This window comes from Typopeltis vanoorti, chromosome 6 (genome assembly GCF_054136105.1).
Source record: "Typopeltis vanoorti isolate ZY-2024b chromosome 6, IOZ_Tvanoo_1.0, whole genome shotgun sequence".
NCBI classification, from domain to species: Eukaryota; Metazoa; Arthropoda; class Arachnida; order Uropygi; family Thelyphonidae; genus Typopeltis; species Typopeltis vanoorti.
In genome coordinates this window covers 57,797,194-57,816,732 of record NC_143554.1, presented here as the reverse complement: position 1 = coordinate 57,816,732, position 19,539 = coordinate 57,797,194, and the positions used below count along the sequence as shown (strand labels likewise).

Below are 19,539 nucleotides of genomic sequence, written 5' to 3'. Positions count from 1 at the left end.
AGCTTTTCCTTTTTTTCTTATTTTAGTTGCAGAAAATTATACTAGTTATGATTGTTCAGTTAATTTTCTGTTGTACATGTTGCTATTCTTAGCATTCAAGATTAAGAGGATTAATCACAAGCATCTGGCTGCTTTGCCTGTTTTATGAAGAGTGAAAACCCCAAGTTTTTCACATCACAAACTAGGAACCTACTACATCTGAGGGATCATATACTGAGGGACTATTTCTTCAGTACATAAATCAGTCCATACTCAGTACTTAGTCCCTAGATCTTTTCTCATTCATAACAAAAGATATTTCTGCACAACTACACATGGATTCCTCCAAATCAATCTGTTATCTGTCAAGACTCCAACATTATCAGATCTTATATTTCTGTCCTCTAAGACACTTTTTACTGTATCAATCCACCTATATCTTGGTCTTTCTCTGGGTCTTTTTCCTGCCAACCTGGCAGAGAACACTTGTTTTGCTAATCTTTCCTCTTCCATTCTGTTTAAGTTACCATACCACCTGAGATTAGCTTTGCTAACACATTCCTGGATGAAAACAATATCAAGTTCTTTGCTGATCTCCTCATTTTTAACATGATATTGCCATTGATACCATCAGTTCATGCTCCTCATCTTTCTCAGGACTCTCATATCTGAAGTCTTTGGCCAAGTGTTTTATTTCTAACCCAGCTATCATATCATAAGTTAAAATTGGCTTGAACACTGTGTTGTATACAGCTAATTTAGTGTTTTGACTAATTTCTCTCTTATTCCATATAAATTAAGTAGGTTGACTTCTTACCATACCAGCTTTGTTGATCCTGTTGTCTATTTCCATATTTAATTTATCATTTTTACAAAAATTCATGCCTAAGTAGCTGAAATGTTTTACTTGTTCAATAGGTTCTCTATTCACAATGCAGCTGATATTTTCAAAGCTTCTGCCTATTTGCATTGTCTTTGTCATGTTATTGCTGACTTTCATACCAAATCTGTTACAACAGTTATTCAATTTAGTCAGGGAATCTTGCAGACTTGTAGCAGATTTATTTAGAAGTATAACATCAACCGCATAAAGTAAAGACCTGAGATTAACATTTCCAATTTTGATATCAGGTTTAACACCACTTTCCTTCATAATGTGATCCATATAGGTAATGAATAATGGAGAGAATAACATACATCCTTGTCTGACACCAGATTTAACATTAAACCATCTTCCTGTACTTCAATTCTAACTGCTGACTTACAACTCAAATAAAGCCTAAGTATTGCGTGATATAATGCTCCATTGACATGTAAATGTACTGTTTTGAATAGCTTTTCTCTTGGCACTTTGTCATATGCCTTTTCCAGATCTACAAAACTTAAACACAGATCCTTGTTATATTCCCATGATTTCTCAACTATTTATCATAAAGTGAAAGTCTGATCCTGACAATTTAGTTTTGGCCTGAATCTTGCTTGTTCTTCACCAAGCTTTTCTTCTACCATCATTCTCAACTGTTTCTCAAGTATACTTGCATAAATCTTACCATGAACACTCAACAGGGAAAAACCTCTATAATTCTCACATTCAGTTTTATTTGCCTTTTTGTATATGGGTACTATGAGAGCTCTACTGAAATCATCTGGAATTTGTCCCTCTGTCCAGGCATTCTGAACTATGCAGTACAGCCACTGTAAGACTTTTATACCTCCATACTTCAGCATTTCTGATCGAATATCATCTATTCCAGCTGCCTTTCCACATTTCCGGCTTTTGATGGCTTTTTCTACTTCAAGCATGGATATGTATTCCTGATTGCATGTCTGTTGAGTGTTTTTTTACCCCTGGGCTGTCACTGATTGTTTCATTTAGCAATTTTTCGAAGTAATTACTCCATACTTCAAGGATATCTTTTTCTCCAGTTTTCATGTCACCTTTATCATCTCTAATTCCTTTTATAGTACCCTTTCCTCCATTTCTAAGCTTCTTCAACAACCTCTAGAATATCTTGCAACCTTCTTGATATTTATTTTCTATGGTCTTACCAAAATCTTCTCATGACTTTTGTTTAGCTAGTTTTACAGTGTTTAGCTTTCTTACATTAGTCTCTGTATTCTCTAGGAGCACAAGCTGACTTATTCGCCAGTAACTGTTGATATGCTTTCTTCTTTTCCTTCACTGCCTCTTTAACCTGTGTCCACTATGGAATTATGATTTTTCAATCCTTGCACACAACCTCCCCACATGGCTGTATCAATCAATGCTTTCCTCAGGATTTGCCACTGATCCTCCAAGGTTTGGTTCCTGATCTCAAACTCTTTCATTTTTATTTTAATGTTTGTATATTTCAGTCTACAGTTTACATCTGAGAGCTGCTCAACTTTTATTCGCTTTAAAACTTTCTTACATGTTCTTCTTTTCAATATGAAATTCAATTTTATCCTAATCTTTTCTTTTAGGGTTACACGGTGATCAGAATTCATTTTAAAAATTTTATGGAATTTACAACCATGTTAAAAAAACTTTTTTTATTATCCCGACGTTTCGATCTTCACATCAAGATCATCATATGGAGCGTACATAAATATACAGGACAAGCTGAGTTACATCATACTAGAACATGGTATGAACGGAAATTCAAGGAAGCCTGTGAGATTATCAGCAACCACCCCAATCTGAACAACAATGATGGTTTAAAAATCCCAAACATATGGAAGGTATATATTCGACCTTCCTCACCAAGAACTATAAACAGGACTGTAAAAAATTCAGTATTGTAAATCAAAAATAAGAATTGTAATACTAAAAATAGGACACCAATTGTTTCTGAAAGAAAACCATCTAAAAGAATGTTTATTCCTGTCATTGTAAAAATAGAATTTAGCTTGATGTAAAAATTTATTTTTTATTTTATTTTATTTTATTTATTTTTTATTTTTTTTATTTTCCACCAGAGGTCACACCAGTAGAATAACATGTGATCAACTCATTATTTCTCTAGCTTACAGTTAATGATGTAACTCAGCTTGTCCTGTATATTTATGTACGCTCCAGATGATGATCTTGATGTGAAGATCGAAACGTCAGGATAATAAAAAAAGTTTTTTTTAACACGGTTGTAAATTCCATAAAATTTTTAAAATCAATTTTATCCTGCTCAATACTAAATGTTGATCACTTCCAATTTAAAATCCTCTGTACACTCTAGTGTCCTGCACCAGTGAGAGAACATCTCTTTCAACAATAACATAATCAATGAGACTTCTCTCCATGTGAATTTGTGCACATTTTTATGTTGGAACACTGTGTTATTAATAACCAGTCCATGTCCTGAGCAGAAATCCAACAGGTATTTGGCACTATTATTAGCTTTGCACTTTTCTCCAAATTTTTCAAAAATATTTTCATATGTCTGACAATCATTTTCTACTCTGCTATTTAGATTCCCAACAAGAATCAACTTTTCATTTTTCACTGTGTCAGTTGCTTTCTCTAAAGCCTCAAAAAATTCCTCTACTTCTACCTTAGTAGAACCTTCTGTGGGACCATTGGCACAAATAAGTTTCATTGTCCAGTTCTCCATTCTGATATTTGCCCAAATCACTCTACTTGATATTGCCTGATATTCAAGGAGATTAGCCTCATATATAGTGTCGAAATAGCTACTCCTTCTTTTCCTTGATTGTCATTGCCTGAATATAACATTTTGCTCGGAAAGATCTCACCAGTTTTTGTTTTTCCGTTTCAGTCACCCCTATTATGTTGATCTGGTACTTTTTGGCTAGCTCCATTTCTTTGACATTCAGGCTTCTGATGTTAATAGTATCAATCTTGATCTCTGGTGATGTTGGGTTGGGGTGTGTTTCTGGATTTGTTCTAGTAGCTGACTTTTTGCTGTTCGCCCTGATTTCCTGGTGAAAACAATGGGGGGGGGGGAGCTTGTTTAACTAGGTGATGCCCCAGATGCCAAGAAATTCTTTCTGTCATGTTGTACCATCATTTTATATTGTGGTTTAAGCCAATAAGAAATGTTAGAGATGATCGGAGAAGATAGGATCTGTTGAAAACCATTAAGAAAAGGAAAACTACCTACCTTGGTCACATACTACAGCATGAATCCCTACAAAAAACACTTCTAGAAGTAATGATACAATGAAAAAGAAGACAAAGAACAGATCAGATGGGAAATATTAAGGACTAGACCTTTTTGTCCTATGAAGAATGTAAAAGAGAAGCACAAAACTGTACATGGTGGAAACTCATGATAGTCAACCTCCTGGAAGGAGATGGCATCTGACAAGCAAGCAAGCCAATAAGAATCCAATTTGGTCGGCTACATCCCAAATTGCCAGCCCATTCTCATTCATTCAGTATCCAGGTAGATACCTAACACAGTACACCACGAGAAGGTGAGGACTGGACATTAGGTCAGAAGTCCTGGTCGGTTCTCTGCTATAAAGGCTATGTGGAGGTCTCCTCTCAGTTATACAGCTTTGACCCTTAAGCACCCACCCCCTCAGTAATTTGAATGTCTCCATCATATCACTCCTTTTCCATCTCTCAATCAGTTTCTGTAACCCACAAATCTACAACCTGTTCTCATAAAGTTCATTCCATAGACCTGCTATCATCTTGGTCACTCGCCTCTGGATCCTCTCTACCTCCTCCCCATCACCAAGAAACCTTCGCCCTAGGATCGGTGTGCAATAGTCAAGATGGGGTCTTATCAATGCTCAATAAAGAGAAACAATAACCTGCATGTCTCTGCTCGTCAAATGATCTGAGGAGCTGCTTTAGCCACTTTTGCTATATGCCCTCTTAACTTTAACTTCCTTGTCCACTAACACTCCCAAGTCTCTGGCTTTGTAAATTTCCTGGAATACAGTTCCACCAATGTGGTATATTTGCTGATAATCTTTTCACCCCAAAATGCATAACCTTACAATTTGCCCCATTACACTGAACATCAATTTTCTTTAGCCCAGTCTGCCAATCTATCCAAATTATCCTGCAAAATTTTGCCATCATGTGTATTCACTATTGCTCTACCCAACTTTGCATTATCGGCAAATAACTCAACAGTTCCTCTCAGATCCTTTCCTATATCATTAATGAACAAATTAAATAGCAATGATCCAAGAACAGAACCCTGGGGCCCACTACTAGTAACAGGCCTTCTTTTGCACTCTACTCCTGAATAAACTACTCTCTAATATCTTTCCATCAACCACCCTCCTACCCATCTCAACAACCCTATATCCATCCCCAAAGGTTGGTCGATTGGTAGAACCTCTGCTACTAATGGCTCGCAGAAAGTTAAGTTTGAGCGCGGTTAGTAGTTGGAAGGGGCCCAATTGTTCGATGCTGTTAGCACACTCTATCTTGATGAGTCTTTGGACTCCCTGGAGGTGTAATATAATAATAATAATAATAATAATAATAATAATGTGTGGCAGTTTACTGATTAGAATTCCACGTGTATCCTGTCAAAGGCTTTTGCAAAGTCCAGCAGTATCACTGTAAACCCTTATCCAATTCAGCTGTCACTGTATTATAAAACATGGGAAAGTTACTGAGGCATGATCTACCCTTCATAAAACCATGCTGTCCCCCATTCAGTATCCCATTTCCATCTATCCATTCCTTTGTTTTGCTCTTGACCAACGTCTCCAATACTTTGACAATGACTCTTGATATGCTGATCAGTCAGTAATTTGCAACAGCAGTCTTGGAGCCTCCTTTATGCAATGGAACTATTTTCCCCCTCCTCAGGACTAACCCAGAGCTGAGACTTAGATTAAACAATATGGTCAAAGACATTGACAATTCCTTTGCCACTTCACATAAGACTCGAGCTGGTATACCATCCAATCCCACAGATGTATTCACATTAAGTTTCTGTAATATGCATATTCATTTCATTCACCTCAGTTCCCATATAAACCATAGGTTCCCTCATTTCTGCAATATCACTGCCTGGATGATATACTCTTGCAAAGTGCTCACTTATTAATTCTACCATTTCAACTGATTCAGTTACCTTCCGACCATCAGCATTCCTTAAAATCATTCTGTCATATATTTTATTTTCTTTTACTTGCAGCATATAGAAAGAACTGTTTGGAATTCTCTTTAGAATGCTCTGCTAACTTCCTTTCATAATATGCTTTTGCTTTAGAAGGAAGAACGCAACTAGAGAATGCATGATTATGGTAACTAGGAAGGTAAACTATGAAAAATGCATGATTATGGTAAGATGATGTCAATGGATGAAAATGGTAGAATGGTAACTGCTGCAAAAGCTATTGTTGAGGTATTCAGTGATCAATTTATAAGGGTATTTCATCCTCATTAGGCTGGAATCATGAGAAAATTTAGTGAAGAGGACATATTAGAGGATGGCTTAATTGTGATTGAGCAGAAGGTATTTGAGAAATAAATAACCTTAATGTCAATAAGGTCATAGGATTTGATGACATATCACCATGCATGTTAAGAGAATGTTCCAGGGATTACTGAGAGTATAAAGACTCTTATTAATCCAGGGATTAATAAGTCTTACAACAGCAGGTTCCAAGGGAGTGGAAGGAGGGTGAAATTGTGCTACTGCATAAAGCTGGTGATAAGACTGTAGCTTCAAATTATAGACCAATCTGTAAATCTGGAGTTGTGGTGAAGGTACTGAAGAGATTGGTGAGAAGTAGGATACAGAAATGGGTTGATAACAACGGTATTCTCTGTGGTTATCAGCATGGGTTTGTTAAAGGAAGATCATGCTTTACTAACTTACTTGTATACTATAACAAGGTGACAAATGCCTTGGATGTCGGGAGAAGTTCCATATACAGTGATTTAATTCAATTTCACAAAGACTTTTGAATGACTCCCACATGATAAGCTGTTAAAAAGTTGAAACAGATGGGACTGAATAACAGACTTCAGAGTTGGATCAGTGACTGGATGTCAGGTATCAGAAAGTTGTATATGGTGGTGCAGTATCCCAAAAGATGAGAGTCACTAGTGGTGTGCCAGAGGGGTTGGTTTTGGGACAATGATCCAATTTCTATATTAATGATATTGGGATAAGTTTAACAAGTAATATGCAGGCTGTTTGCAGATGATGTAAAATTGGGGAGAGCAATGCAGAGAAAAGCAGATCTTATGCCTTAGGGGAGGATTTGAACAAATTGCATGAATGGGCAGGTAAGTGGAACTATCAATTCAATGTTGCAAAGTGTAAGGTTTTGAGATTTGGTAAGAAACAATGGGATGCAAAGTACAAATTTGGTGGGGAAACTTTAAAGGAAGCAGAGAAGATGAGAGATCTAGGAGTGATAGTGGACAAGGACCTGAAATTCAGGAGTCACATTGCACAAGTTCTGAAGATGCCATATCAGATAATGCCAATGATGTGGAGGATCCTGACATGCAGAAATAAAGAAGTTATGATGTATAAATCCTTGATCAAGCCTCATAAGAAGTATTGTGCACAGATTTGGTTGCTGGGTTTTCGTGGTGATGAGGATATGTTAGAAGGGCTCCAGAGAAGATTCACAAAGGTGGTCAGTGAGTGACCTTTGGAATGTGGAGTATGAGGACAGATTGAGGGAATATAAATTGCAAAGCCTTGTGAATAGAAGGAAGGGGGATATAATTCAGATATATAAGCTAGTCAGTTTGACATAGAGGAGATTTTTCATAGAATGGGAGGGGAGGTTAGAACAAGAAGCCTTTGCAGGAAATTGTACAAGGAGAGTGTAAGCAGAGGAGTAAGGAGCAGGTTCTTTGCATAGAGAGTGGTTGGTGAGTAGAATGTACTGCCTGAGTGTGTTGTGAATCAGTTTAAGACATGGTTGAATGAGCATTGTGCGAGATAATATGTACATTCCACGATGAGTCCTGACCCCATCAGATGTAATAATAATAGATGGATTGGACTATAATGATAAAAATGTAATTTTTCATACAATAAATATCAATTTTTAAAATGCATCAGGAAACAAAAATTCCTCTTAATACAGTTATACATTTAAAAATTATTATGCACAAATCAGTCTTTTCTAAAATAACTATTAATATCTGTGAATTTAACTCAATAGATTAAATAACTTACTATAATATTTCTTAGGACACTTGAAAGGTATATGAGGCTTATAATAGCCTACTGCTAAAAAAAATGGTGCATCATTTTCAGTTTTATGTAAATTTAAAAAGTTTATAGCATGATTGGTACTCTCTATATCTTCCAAATTTGTAGTATCTGTTGGACATATCAGGTTCCTGTGACAGTTGTCTTCTGATGAACAGCAATGCTGAAATAAATTACATAAGAAAATTTAAAACTGGTAATACATATGAAATCCCCTTGATTTACTTATAATACACACACTATTATGTAAGTGTATAAATAGAATTATGTATACATACAATAATCTCTCCATTATCTGATCATTAGAAAATCAATTTACTGTTTCTTTAACTGAGGATGTGTTTAACAGTTTGTACAGGTACAGAGTATTATTCTAGAAGTTAAATGCCAATATTATTATTATTATTACCTAAGACCCCATGGAGTCAGAGACTCATCTAGAAGGTCCTTTTGTCATACACAGAGCTCATCATACCACACCTTAAACACACTCAAATTATCTGCAGGCAAGGAATTCCAATCATTCACAACTCTGCATGCAAAAAATTTGCTTTTCACTCCCTTGTTCATACCCTCCTTATACAGCTTCAAGAGATGACCTCTTGTTCTTCACTGATCTCACACCATTTTCTGTAAAACCTCTTCAATATTGATCCTATCACAAATCCTTACTAACTTGTAGGTATCTATCATATCACTCCTCTTCCTCCTATCCACTAGACTATGTAAATTGCATCTTCTGAACCTTTCCTCATATTCGACATTCCAGAGATCAGAAACTACCTTAGTCAGTCACCTCTGGTCCTTTTCCAATACCTCTTCATCCTTGTGAAAACCAGATGACCAAATCAGTGTGTGGCCTAACCAAAGCTTTATACAATGGAATAAGAATCTCCTTACTTGTACAAGTCAGTGTCCTGTGGATCATTCCCAGAATCCGTTGTCCTCACAATTTTAGTCCTTATCCACCATCACCCCCAAGATCTCTTATTTCCTCCACCTTCAACAATATATATTCCCCTGAAGCATAAATTTTGCAATATTGAACCGGCATCACCACATCCAATGCCCATTCATTCAGTCTATTCAAGTCTTCTTGTACAACATCTGCTCTAATCTTCATAGTTCTTCCCAACTTTGCATCATCTGCTAACAACTAAATATCCACATCCAAATCCTCACAAATATTATTAACATAAACAGCATTATCCCTAAAACAGACCCCCTGAAGTGCACCACTAGTGACTTTCCTCTTCTGGTAAACCGCTCTCCATACATTACTTCCTGATAAATATCAGACAGCCAATCTCTGATCCAATGCACTAATCTAATATCCAACCGCATCTGCTCTAGTTTGACTATCACCTTATTATGGGGTAATATATCAAAAGCCTTTGCAAAATCTAAGTATACTACTGTGTATCCATCTCCTCTGTACAATGAAGTTGTCACCTTATTGTAATAAGTAAGTATATTACTAAAACATGATCTCCCTTTAGCAAATCCATGCTGTCCATCAAAGATAATACCATTGTATCAACCCAATTCTTGATCCTGGTTCTCACCAACCTCTCCACACTTTAGCCACAATCTATCACCTCACTTATGAAGTGGCACAATCTTGACCTCCTTACACTCCTTTGGAACTCAATCCAGTGCAAGACTCATATTAAAAAAATATGTCAAGGCAGATGTCAACTCCCTTGCACATTCCTTCAAACTATGTAGTAATATATTATCAAGTCCCACAGCATTGTTAACATCAACTTTGCTCAATTCCCCATATACGTCTTGCTCACTTACATTCAGTCTCTCCTTATCATCATCATCATCATCAACTGCTCTCAAACTCTCCATGATGTCACATTCACAAGAAAGATCTTCATGAACTACTCATTAAGTATCTCAACTATATCCTCTGCAGAAGTTGTTCTCATACCATTTTCTCCAATCAATGTCATCTTTCTATAATCATTCCTTTTTTTTGCTGGCTGCATATCAAAAGAATCCTATGATTCTTTCTGGCTTCATTAACTAACTGCTGCTCACACTTCACCTTTGCTACCCTTACCAATCAAGTCACCCTTCTTGCCTGTTCTTTGTAATCCTCATGGAATTGATTAAGTACTATTCCTCTTATGCTTTATAATGCTTTTTTCTCTGTATCACATGCTCAATTTCTTCATTCATTCATTCATTTCACACCTACCTTATTTAACCTTCTGACACTTGGAATACATTTAGACATTGCTTCTACTAGACAGTTCTTGAATATTACCTGAATAGCATTGATCTCCTTTCCAGCCAACTCCTCATTCATGCTACACCTGCAAGCTGTCTCCTGAGTTCCTCATAATCAACAGTCTTGTAGTTCCACATGTACCCTTTCTTCACAGAGGTTCTCACACTGCTAGGAACCACCTGGTATTCACTTTATGGTCACTCTCCAACTGGAGGCGATTTGATAGCTCATTTATAATAACATTCTCTAATGAGATGATCAAATCCAAGACCCTCAATCCTTGTGTGTCCTCTGTTACATACTGCCTGAGGTAGCTGTCCCTCAAAAACTTGAGAAACTATTTTCTTGAGTTTTTGAGGGACTCATTTTCTCAAGAAACTCATCCCAGTCTTCTTCCTCTTCTTTGGTGCATCAATCCGAAGATTGGTAATTATAGCAGCACATCACAACATCCTGTCTTGTGACCTCCTTTTTATCTCTTCATAACTTTTAGCACCAGTTAGCATCATTATGTTATTTATATATGAAATTCTTGGTCTGCCACGTGGACTCTTTCCTTCTACAGTCCCCTCCATTATTTCTGTAATCAGTCCCCCATGCCTCAAATGATGTTCAATTAGGCTTTTTCTTCTCTTATTGATGTGTTTCATTAATGAATGTCTTGTTTTGTTATAATCCAGGTCTCACAACCATATAATGCAATGCTCCATATGTATGTTTTCCTTAATCTTTTTTTTTGAGCTGGGTGCCAAGTCCTTTACTGGTAAAAATGTTTCCTCTGTTATAGATGCTTTTTTGGATAGGATTATTTGTGCTTTAATATCTGATTGGTTTCTTCCACCTTCTGTGATAAGACTTCCATGATATTTAAAAGAGGATACCTGTTGTATTAGGTTATTATTTATTTCCAGGTTTATTTTCATTGGATTTGTTTTACTTGTAATTAATAATTTTGTTTTCTTATAATTAGTTTTTAGGCTGTACTGTGTGAAGATTTCTTCCATCTTTGTTAAGGTGGCGCTTTCAGTTTGTTTTCATTATCAGCTATAACTGCTATATCATTCGCAAATCACGGCCAATTAATATCAATTCCATTTATCTTAATTCCTGTTTCTATTAGTTCTTTCAATTTATTTATTGCATCTTCAATATACAGATTAAACAATATGTGTGAAAGAGAGCACCCCTGTCTTACACCTCTACGTATTTTTGCTATTGCGGTTTTTGTTGTATTGCTGGCTGCTTCTATTAGGGCTTCTTGATGCTTGTAAAGATTAAATATGAGCCTTCTATCTCTCCAATCTACCTTTATTGTTTTTAGGAGTTGAAACATGCGATTCCAGTCAATACTATCAAAGACTTTCTCCAAGTCAAGAAAGACTATCAGAGTATTTTGATTCTTCTCCAATCTTCTTTCAATAACTGTTCTTAGAGCTAGGATTGCTTCTCTTGTCCCCTGCTGTTTCCTGAATCCAAAATGGTCATTGCCAACATATTCTTCAACTTTCTTTGTTAGTTTTTTTGTATAATTTTGAGTAGTATTTTTGAAGCATGTGATATTAAGCTTATTGTTCGATGATTTTCACACTTGTTTGCATTATTTACTTTAGGAATGGGTATGATAGAGCATTGTGTAAAATCTTTGGGGATGATCCCTGTTTCATAAATATCCTTTATGATCTTGAAAACGTATGACTTAGTTATGTTGCCTGAGTATTTTATTAATTCTGAAGGGATGTTATCAATGCCTGGTGCCTTGTTGGTTGACAATTCATTCAGTGCCCATTCAAATTCATCTTTTCATATAGTTGGACCAATTTCTTCCACATCAAGTCTTGTTTCATCTTCTACAGCCTTGGCATCTAGATGTTTTCCACTATATAGATCTTCTAAGTACTCCTTTCATCTTTACAAAAATTTCTTCCTTATCTATAAGTATGTTCCCCTGTTTATTATTCCTTTTATAATGTTATAAGCTTTATCGATTCTTCCAATCTTTGTTAGATCTTCTATTTCTTTACATTTCTATTTCTATTTTTATTTCTTTACATTCTATTTTTCTTTCTATTTCTTTATCCCAGTCTATGTTACCATAATTAAAATCTCCCATAATGATCACTAGGTCCATCCGAAGAATTATTCAACTAAATTTCACTCAAACTCATTTGTAAAAATAAGTAAATTTTTGCAGAACTTGGTAACAAGATTATTTGACATATGTTTCTGAAACTTTGCTTAAAATTTTATTTTAATTTTAACTAAAATAAAATTTTAATTGTGTTCCAATAGTCAACATTTATCGAAATTAATTCAGAGATCACATTATTTAATACAATCATCTACTAAAGAAATTCTTACACAATAACTGCTGGGTAGGTAAAATGTCGACTGTTGGAACACAATCAAAATGTTTTAAGCAAAGTTCAGAAACATATGTCAAATAATCTTGTTAACAACTTACTGTAAAAATTTACTTATTTTTACAAATGAGTTTGCGTGAAATTCAGACAAAAGAAAATTTAGTTATTAAGGACTACCCTTCAAGAGGAGAAAATTGTTGTAATGCATCTAGCTTATGATGTATGCTAGATTTATAAAAAACATATCACAAAACAGAATAAGGTGGATTTTCTGGAGCTAAAACATATCAACCAAACATATAATTCTTAATAGCTGTGAATTTAACTCAACAGATAAATCCATCCATCTTCAAGGCCCACCTTTCCTAATTGGGTTGTGGGGGCAGCAGTTGCAAGAGGGACTTCCAATGGTCATGATCCTCTGCCACCAAGCTCAAGTGTTCTGGTGGGACTTCAGACATACTCAACAGATAAATAACTTACCATAATATTTCTTAGGATACTTGAAAAGGATATGAGGCTTATAATAGCCTACTGCTAAAAAAAATGATGTGTCAGTTTCAGTTTTATGTAAATTTAAAAATTTATAGCATGATTGGTACTCTCTATATCTGGATGATTTACTAGGGAAAGGTGAATTTCCTTCTGAACAACACTGATGCTATGAGGAATTGGCTGGAACTTTTAATGTACTCATATTAAAGTGAGTTTCATTATAACAGAATTTACTAGTCAGGACTGACAGAAATTTCAAACTAGCAGTTTAGTCAAGTAGATAGCATATCTGCTCCTCAGTCAACACACTCAACATGTGTTCAAATCTCATCAAAAGTATGATGTTTGTGAAAAGGAATTTTTTTCGCAAATAAAACATATTATATTTGGCAAAAAATTATATTCTTATTTTAATCCTTATGCAAGTGTAAGCTAACAAAGTTTGTGTGTTAAGTATCTCCACAGCAAATCTACTTGTATACAGAGGATGTCGATTTCACATCAATTGCCTTATCTCATATTACAAAAGAACACCTCCGTTCAGCGGTATATATCACTATGCACTATGGGAAGGGTTACCCAGACTAGTTGCAAACTTTATTGAGGTCTCATCAGTGAAAGACAAACCCCCAGATGATAATAAGACTAAATCAAATACACAAGTCATATATTTTCCTAGCATACAAGTAGTAAAATAAGTGTATCACCATTCATTTTGATAAAATTATGGAGATTGCTACCATGTTAAGAATAATTAGTTTAATTTCTTGACACTTTTTTAACCTTCATATTACGGTCATCATCTGAACTACACACACACACACACACACATATATAATACAGAGATAAGCTACATTTGTTACAATTCAAAGAGTATGCCAGAGTGACACTAATTTTATCAAGTGTTATTTAACTGACCTAACCTCTAGTGAGGGAAAAAAAACATACATCAAAGCTATATCCTATTTTTACATGGCCAAAGAACAAATTCATATTATCCTTTATATTTTTAATATAGCAATAGTGGTGACCTAATCAATAATATAACAAGTATTTGTTATATATATATTTTTTCTTTTATCCAAGTGTAAGCAAATAAAGTTTGCACATGAATTAACTTCACAACTGGGCTACTTGGATGCAGAGGCTAATGACTTAACATCACTTGCCTGAGTATTCCATAATGCAAAGCATATATCCTTACAGACATGTATAATGCTATGCATTATGAGACACTACTCAGACCAGTTTTGAACTTTATTGAGGTCTCATCAGTGGGAGCCAGACCCAGAAGTGACACCAAGGTTGAAGTAATGCAGAAGTCATATTTTCAAATACAAGTAGTCAAAAGGTGACACACCTTATTACTAAAATATTCTAGATTAGATATAGATGTTGAAAGTTTTTTCACTTGGTTATACTATAAATTAAAGATGCCAAGAAATTATATTCTTGGTTTAATCCTTTATCCAAGTGTAGGCAAACAAAGTTTGCATGTGTGTTACTTCATGTGCAAACTATCATGTTTAGAGATCTTGATATTATCAAAATTAAGATCTTTCTTTTTAGAAATAAGATAGTGCTTTGGAGATTTAATTCAGTTAAAGGATCTAAGCATTGAAAGATTGTGTACTACAAGGCTTGTTAAAAAAAGAAGGATGGAGTGAATTTGTAGGATATCTGTATTAAAATTCAGATATCCCACAAATTAAAAATATAAAAATAAATGAATATAAAATTAAGAAGTTAGTAAGAAGTTATTTTATAAAAGTAGTTATTTAAATGTTTCTTTTTGTATGTCGCAAGCAAGACATTTTGCAATGTTATTATATTTGACTAAAAATGTTGCTTATATGTCAAATAAATGTATTTAGATTAAATATTAGAGATTAATTGTAATTTTGTATTGAGCTGTTAATGTTGAAATGCTTGTGTTTTTGTTATCTAGACAAGCGTTGTTTACAAAATATGCTGCCAATGACAAGGGAAGTGAAAGTTACTGCTGTAATGCACATTGTGAAACAAAGAAATGTTATCAACTTGTTTCACTTTTTAAATTATAAGTAAATAAACTTTCTTGTATCATGAAAATTACTATTGTCATTTCAAGTATAGCACAGAAAGTAGTAATAGTTATGCAAAATAGTGGACTGGAGCAAAAGTTGATGTAACATATTTCTGAGCATGCACAGAAGTGAAAGGAACGTTACTGAATGTTGTCTAGCATTCAGCTGTTGGGAAGCACGAGAGAAACACAGCAGGAGAAATATAGTAGAGTTTCTGTGTCTTCAATAAATGAAGACTGAACAGAAATTAAAAGAAAAGTTAGAAATGACAGAATGTAAGAGGATATCCTTTAAAAGAGAGAGAGATGAGTAAAATTTATTTTAGTTATAAATCCATACAGGATTTAATTCAGTTAAAGCTGAAAGGAACTTTGATTTCCAGTTTATATTTTAGTTATTAATCCATATAGGATTTAATTCAGTTAAAGCTGAAAGGAACTTTGATTTCCAGTTTATATAGAAATGAGTCCAGTAAAGTTTATTTAGGATTCTGTCTTAAAATTTATCAAAATTGTTGATGTTTTATTTATTTCTTCAAAAGCTCATACAAAAAAAAACTGAAGTGACAAAACAGGTGATAAGGTTTCTAGTAGTTTATACAGTGAAGTTTGCTTCACTGTATAAACAATTAATTAACTTTCACATAGAAAGTGAATTACGTTATTGAAGCATATAGGATGAAGACAAAATATGTTATCTTCGGTGTTCCATGATTTGAGATGCATTAAGAATGCATCTCAAATCTTTTTTCTGTGTAAATTCAAGAAAGAATAAAAGTTTGTGTAGAAAACAAGAAACTGAAATTACAAAAGTTTTGTCCAAATAGTATAATAACTGTTAGCTTATGATAATTGAAGGGAAGCTGTGCAGCTTCAGTTTTCCATGTTGCTTGAAGACTGTATTGAGGTTTGCTTAGTTAAGTAGTTGATTTGATGTTGTATGGTATGGTGCAAAAAAAATAGTACTGAACTTTGAGAGCCCCTTCAGTACATGTGGTATGAGATATGCCATTCGACTGCATGCACATTAATAGAAGAGCACGTGTAGACTCTATGACATTACATTTAGCTGTAGCAATGGTGTTGATGTTGGAAGAAAAGACGTTTACTGTTGAGCATTATTGTCCTTCATATGAAGTAGGTAGAGCAAATGGGCTAAGCCTATGGCATGTTTGTGAGCAGTTAGTTCATTGTTTCCATAAGCATGCCCCAAGCAATAGTGTCATTATTGCCTTCATTGAGAGGTTCCAAGGTACCAGGAGTACCTTGGAATCTCTCAATGAAGGTTCTGAAACATAGTCAATGCTGAACAGCAGTAAAACTTAGGATACCAAGGCAGTCACTACAGAGAATCCTTAAGAAGCTGGGTGCCTTTTCATATGTCATTCAGGTGGGTCATTGTTTAACAGCAATGGATAAAGCTTCACAGTGGGAATACTGTGCACGTGTAGGCCAATGTCTATGAAGACACATCCTTCCTCCATAATGTCTAGTTCTCGGATGAAGCACATTTCCATCTAAGCGGTCATGTAAACAGATGAACCTACAGGTTTCTTGGTTTCTCAAAACCTGAATTTTGTCCAAGAGAAACCTCTTGACAGCGAGGTTACTACACAATGTGCAGTTTCCAGCCATGGCATAATTGAGGCCTACTTCATTGAAGAGGATAGCGTCACTGCGATCTTGAATAGCAAATGCTATATCAAGAATGTGTTGGTTCTGTTCACCCAGGATTTGTGTAAGATGTGTCGTACAAAAAACATTCCATTTCATACACAGGTATTCCAAAAGGATGGAGCAATTTGTCACACATCATGCGATTCTAGAGCTTATTTATCAGAGCACTTTCCAAGAGGGCTCATTTCGAGGTTCACAGAATTCCCGTACCTATCGCGTTCTTCTGATCTCACATTGCTTGATGCCTTCGTTTGGGGTATTCCACCATGACCTACTTTCAAATCTTGATGAACTAAGAGATAAAAATCTATGATATGTCCAGTCAATGTCCCAATCCTTCTTCTCCAAGATGACAGAGAACCTTTGCATGTGCTACAAAACCTGTCTTGAAAGACATGGTGTGTGTCCATTGTGAGCATGTAATGTACTGAGATTCCACTGAAAGTTGTGGATGTACATATAAATAAACAAATAGGTTTATTTACAAATAAACCTATTTACATCATCATCATCATCATCAAATTCCTGCCATGTACCCTCAAGGGGTGTAGTGTACAGGATATGATAGTACTACATGAAAAAAATTACATCATTATTAATTTCCTATCTACAATTTTCCTCCAAATCAGTCTGTTACTTGTCAACACTCCAACATTATCAGATCTTATATTTCTATCGTCTAAAGCACTTTGTACCGTATCAATCCACCTATATCTTGGTCTTCCTCTGGGTCGTTTTGCTGCCAACCTGGCAGAGAACACTTGTTTTGCTAATCTTTCTTCGCCCATTCTGTTTAAGTGACCATACCACCTGAGATTAGCTCTGCTAACGAATTCCTGAATGCTGACAATGTCAAGTTCTTTTCTAATATCCTCGTTTTTAATATGATACTGCCATTGATGCCATCTGTTCACGCCTATAATCTTTCTCAGGACTCTCATATCTGTGGTCTCTAGTCTTTGGTCAAGTGTTTTACTTCTGACCCAGCTCTCAGATCCATAAGTTAAAACTGATTTGAACACTGTCTTATATACAGCTAATTTAGTGTTCCGACTAATTTCTCTCTTATTCCATATGAATTTATTCAATTGACTTCCCACCATACCAGCTTTGCTGATTCTGTTGTCTATTTCTATATTTAATTTACCATCTTCAGTATAAAAATCGTGCCTAAATAGCTGAAATGTTTTATTTGTTCCACAGGTTCTCCATTCACAACACAGTTGACATTTTCAATGATTCTACCTATTTTCATTGTCTTTGTCTTTTTATTGCTGACGTTCATACCATATCTATTACAACAGAACAGCTATTCAATTTAGTCAGAGAATCTTGCAGACTTGTAGCGGATTTATTTATTTAAACCTATTTACTCCTGTAGTTATTCAGTACTGTTTTTTTTTTCTTTTTCATCATACTGTATTTTGTGTTATTTGTATATTAAAGATGTTTATTTTGGTTAAGGCAATCTCTTAATGAGTTTAATGTGTTAAATAGGTTAATTTTAGAGGTTAAACTACTTATGAGATATATCCTCAGATACAAATCTGTGTGTAAGGTTGATTTGTAGTTCAGTTTCAGGTGTTGTTTTCTTTTTGTACTGAAATTAAGATTTAAACCACTCCTCTCACACATACATATTGTCATCAGCAAAGCCATGGATAGGATTTGAGATCTGCAATAGAAAATGATTTAGGCACAAAAGGAAGAGAGTGGACGAAAGCAGAGCAGAGCACATTCCTTTTTATACCTAAATGAACTTGGTGAGGAAATATGAGGAAAGAAAGCCCTCTTCCGTGACATGCTGAACAACAGAGGAAGCAGGCAACTCAATTGCAAAAGGCAGAAAGCAGACCATAAGTTGGTAGTTTGCTGAGCAAGTCTCTGCTCAGCAAACCAGATCCAGTTAAATACCCTAAAAATGTAAAGAGAGAGTGAGTATGTAAGTTTCTCAAACCTTTCCTTGGTTTGAGATCATGATCTCAAAGTACTCACTATACTTGATGTCAAGTATAGTTTGACATCAAGTATAGTGAGTGGCAAAATCCATACTGGCAATCACTTATTGCAAAAGGCAGAAAGCTAGTGAACTTCCAAGGTGATGAAGACATTTGCTGCTGATAACTTTCTCCATTATTTTTGAAAAAAAAAAAAAAAACCTGAAATGAGAGCAACTGGATGCTAATTTTATTGGCTGACATTTTTTTTTTTTTTTTTTTTGGAAAAAAGTTCTGAACTTTGGCTTGTTTCTATGGCCAGTTAAGTGGAACAGACTAAAAAGGCAATAACAGAATATGTTTAGATCTGGAGCACAAAAGAGAGATACTATGAGGATGAGATAGTTTGTTGGTGTCCAAGCTATTTAAAATTATTCTGATTTCTTTCTGACAAAAAACTAAAAGAGATATGGAGTAAGTTATTCTTGGTAAGATGGGAGGAAATTTGCCATGGTCATCTATGCAATAACTAAAAAAGAATGATGACCCAAATTCTGCCTTATCTTTTCACTGTAGATCAGTGAAAGGTGATAGCATGGAAAGGCAAAAGTTGAACCAGAAGGCTCACCCA

The 19,539-nt window shown here is 35.1% G+C and overlaps 1 protein-coding gene across 3 annotated transcripts in view; it reads right to left on the bottom strand.

Moving 5' to 3' along the window:
* Ids (iduronate 2-sulfatase) overlaps positions 1 to 19,539 on the bottom strand; it is a 192,051-nt gene that overhangs the window by 93,010 nt on the left and 79,502 nt on the right. For all 3 annotated transcript variants that reach the window (XR_016548485.1, XM_090394841.1, XM_090394842.1), the window contains exon 5: positions 8,097 to 8,295. Coding sequence is in view for 2 of the 3 variants with exons in the window: in XM_090394841.1 (XP_090250967.1) it covers positions 8,097 to 8,295 (199 nt within the window). In the remaining variant the exon portion in view is untranslated. The remainder of the gene's footprint in view (positions 1 to 8,096; positions 8,296 to 19,539) is intronic.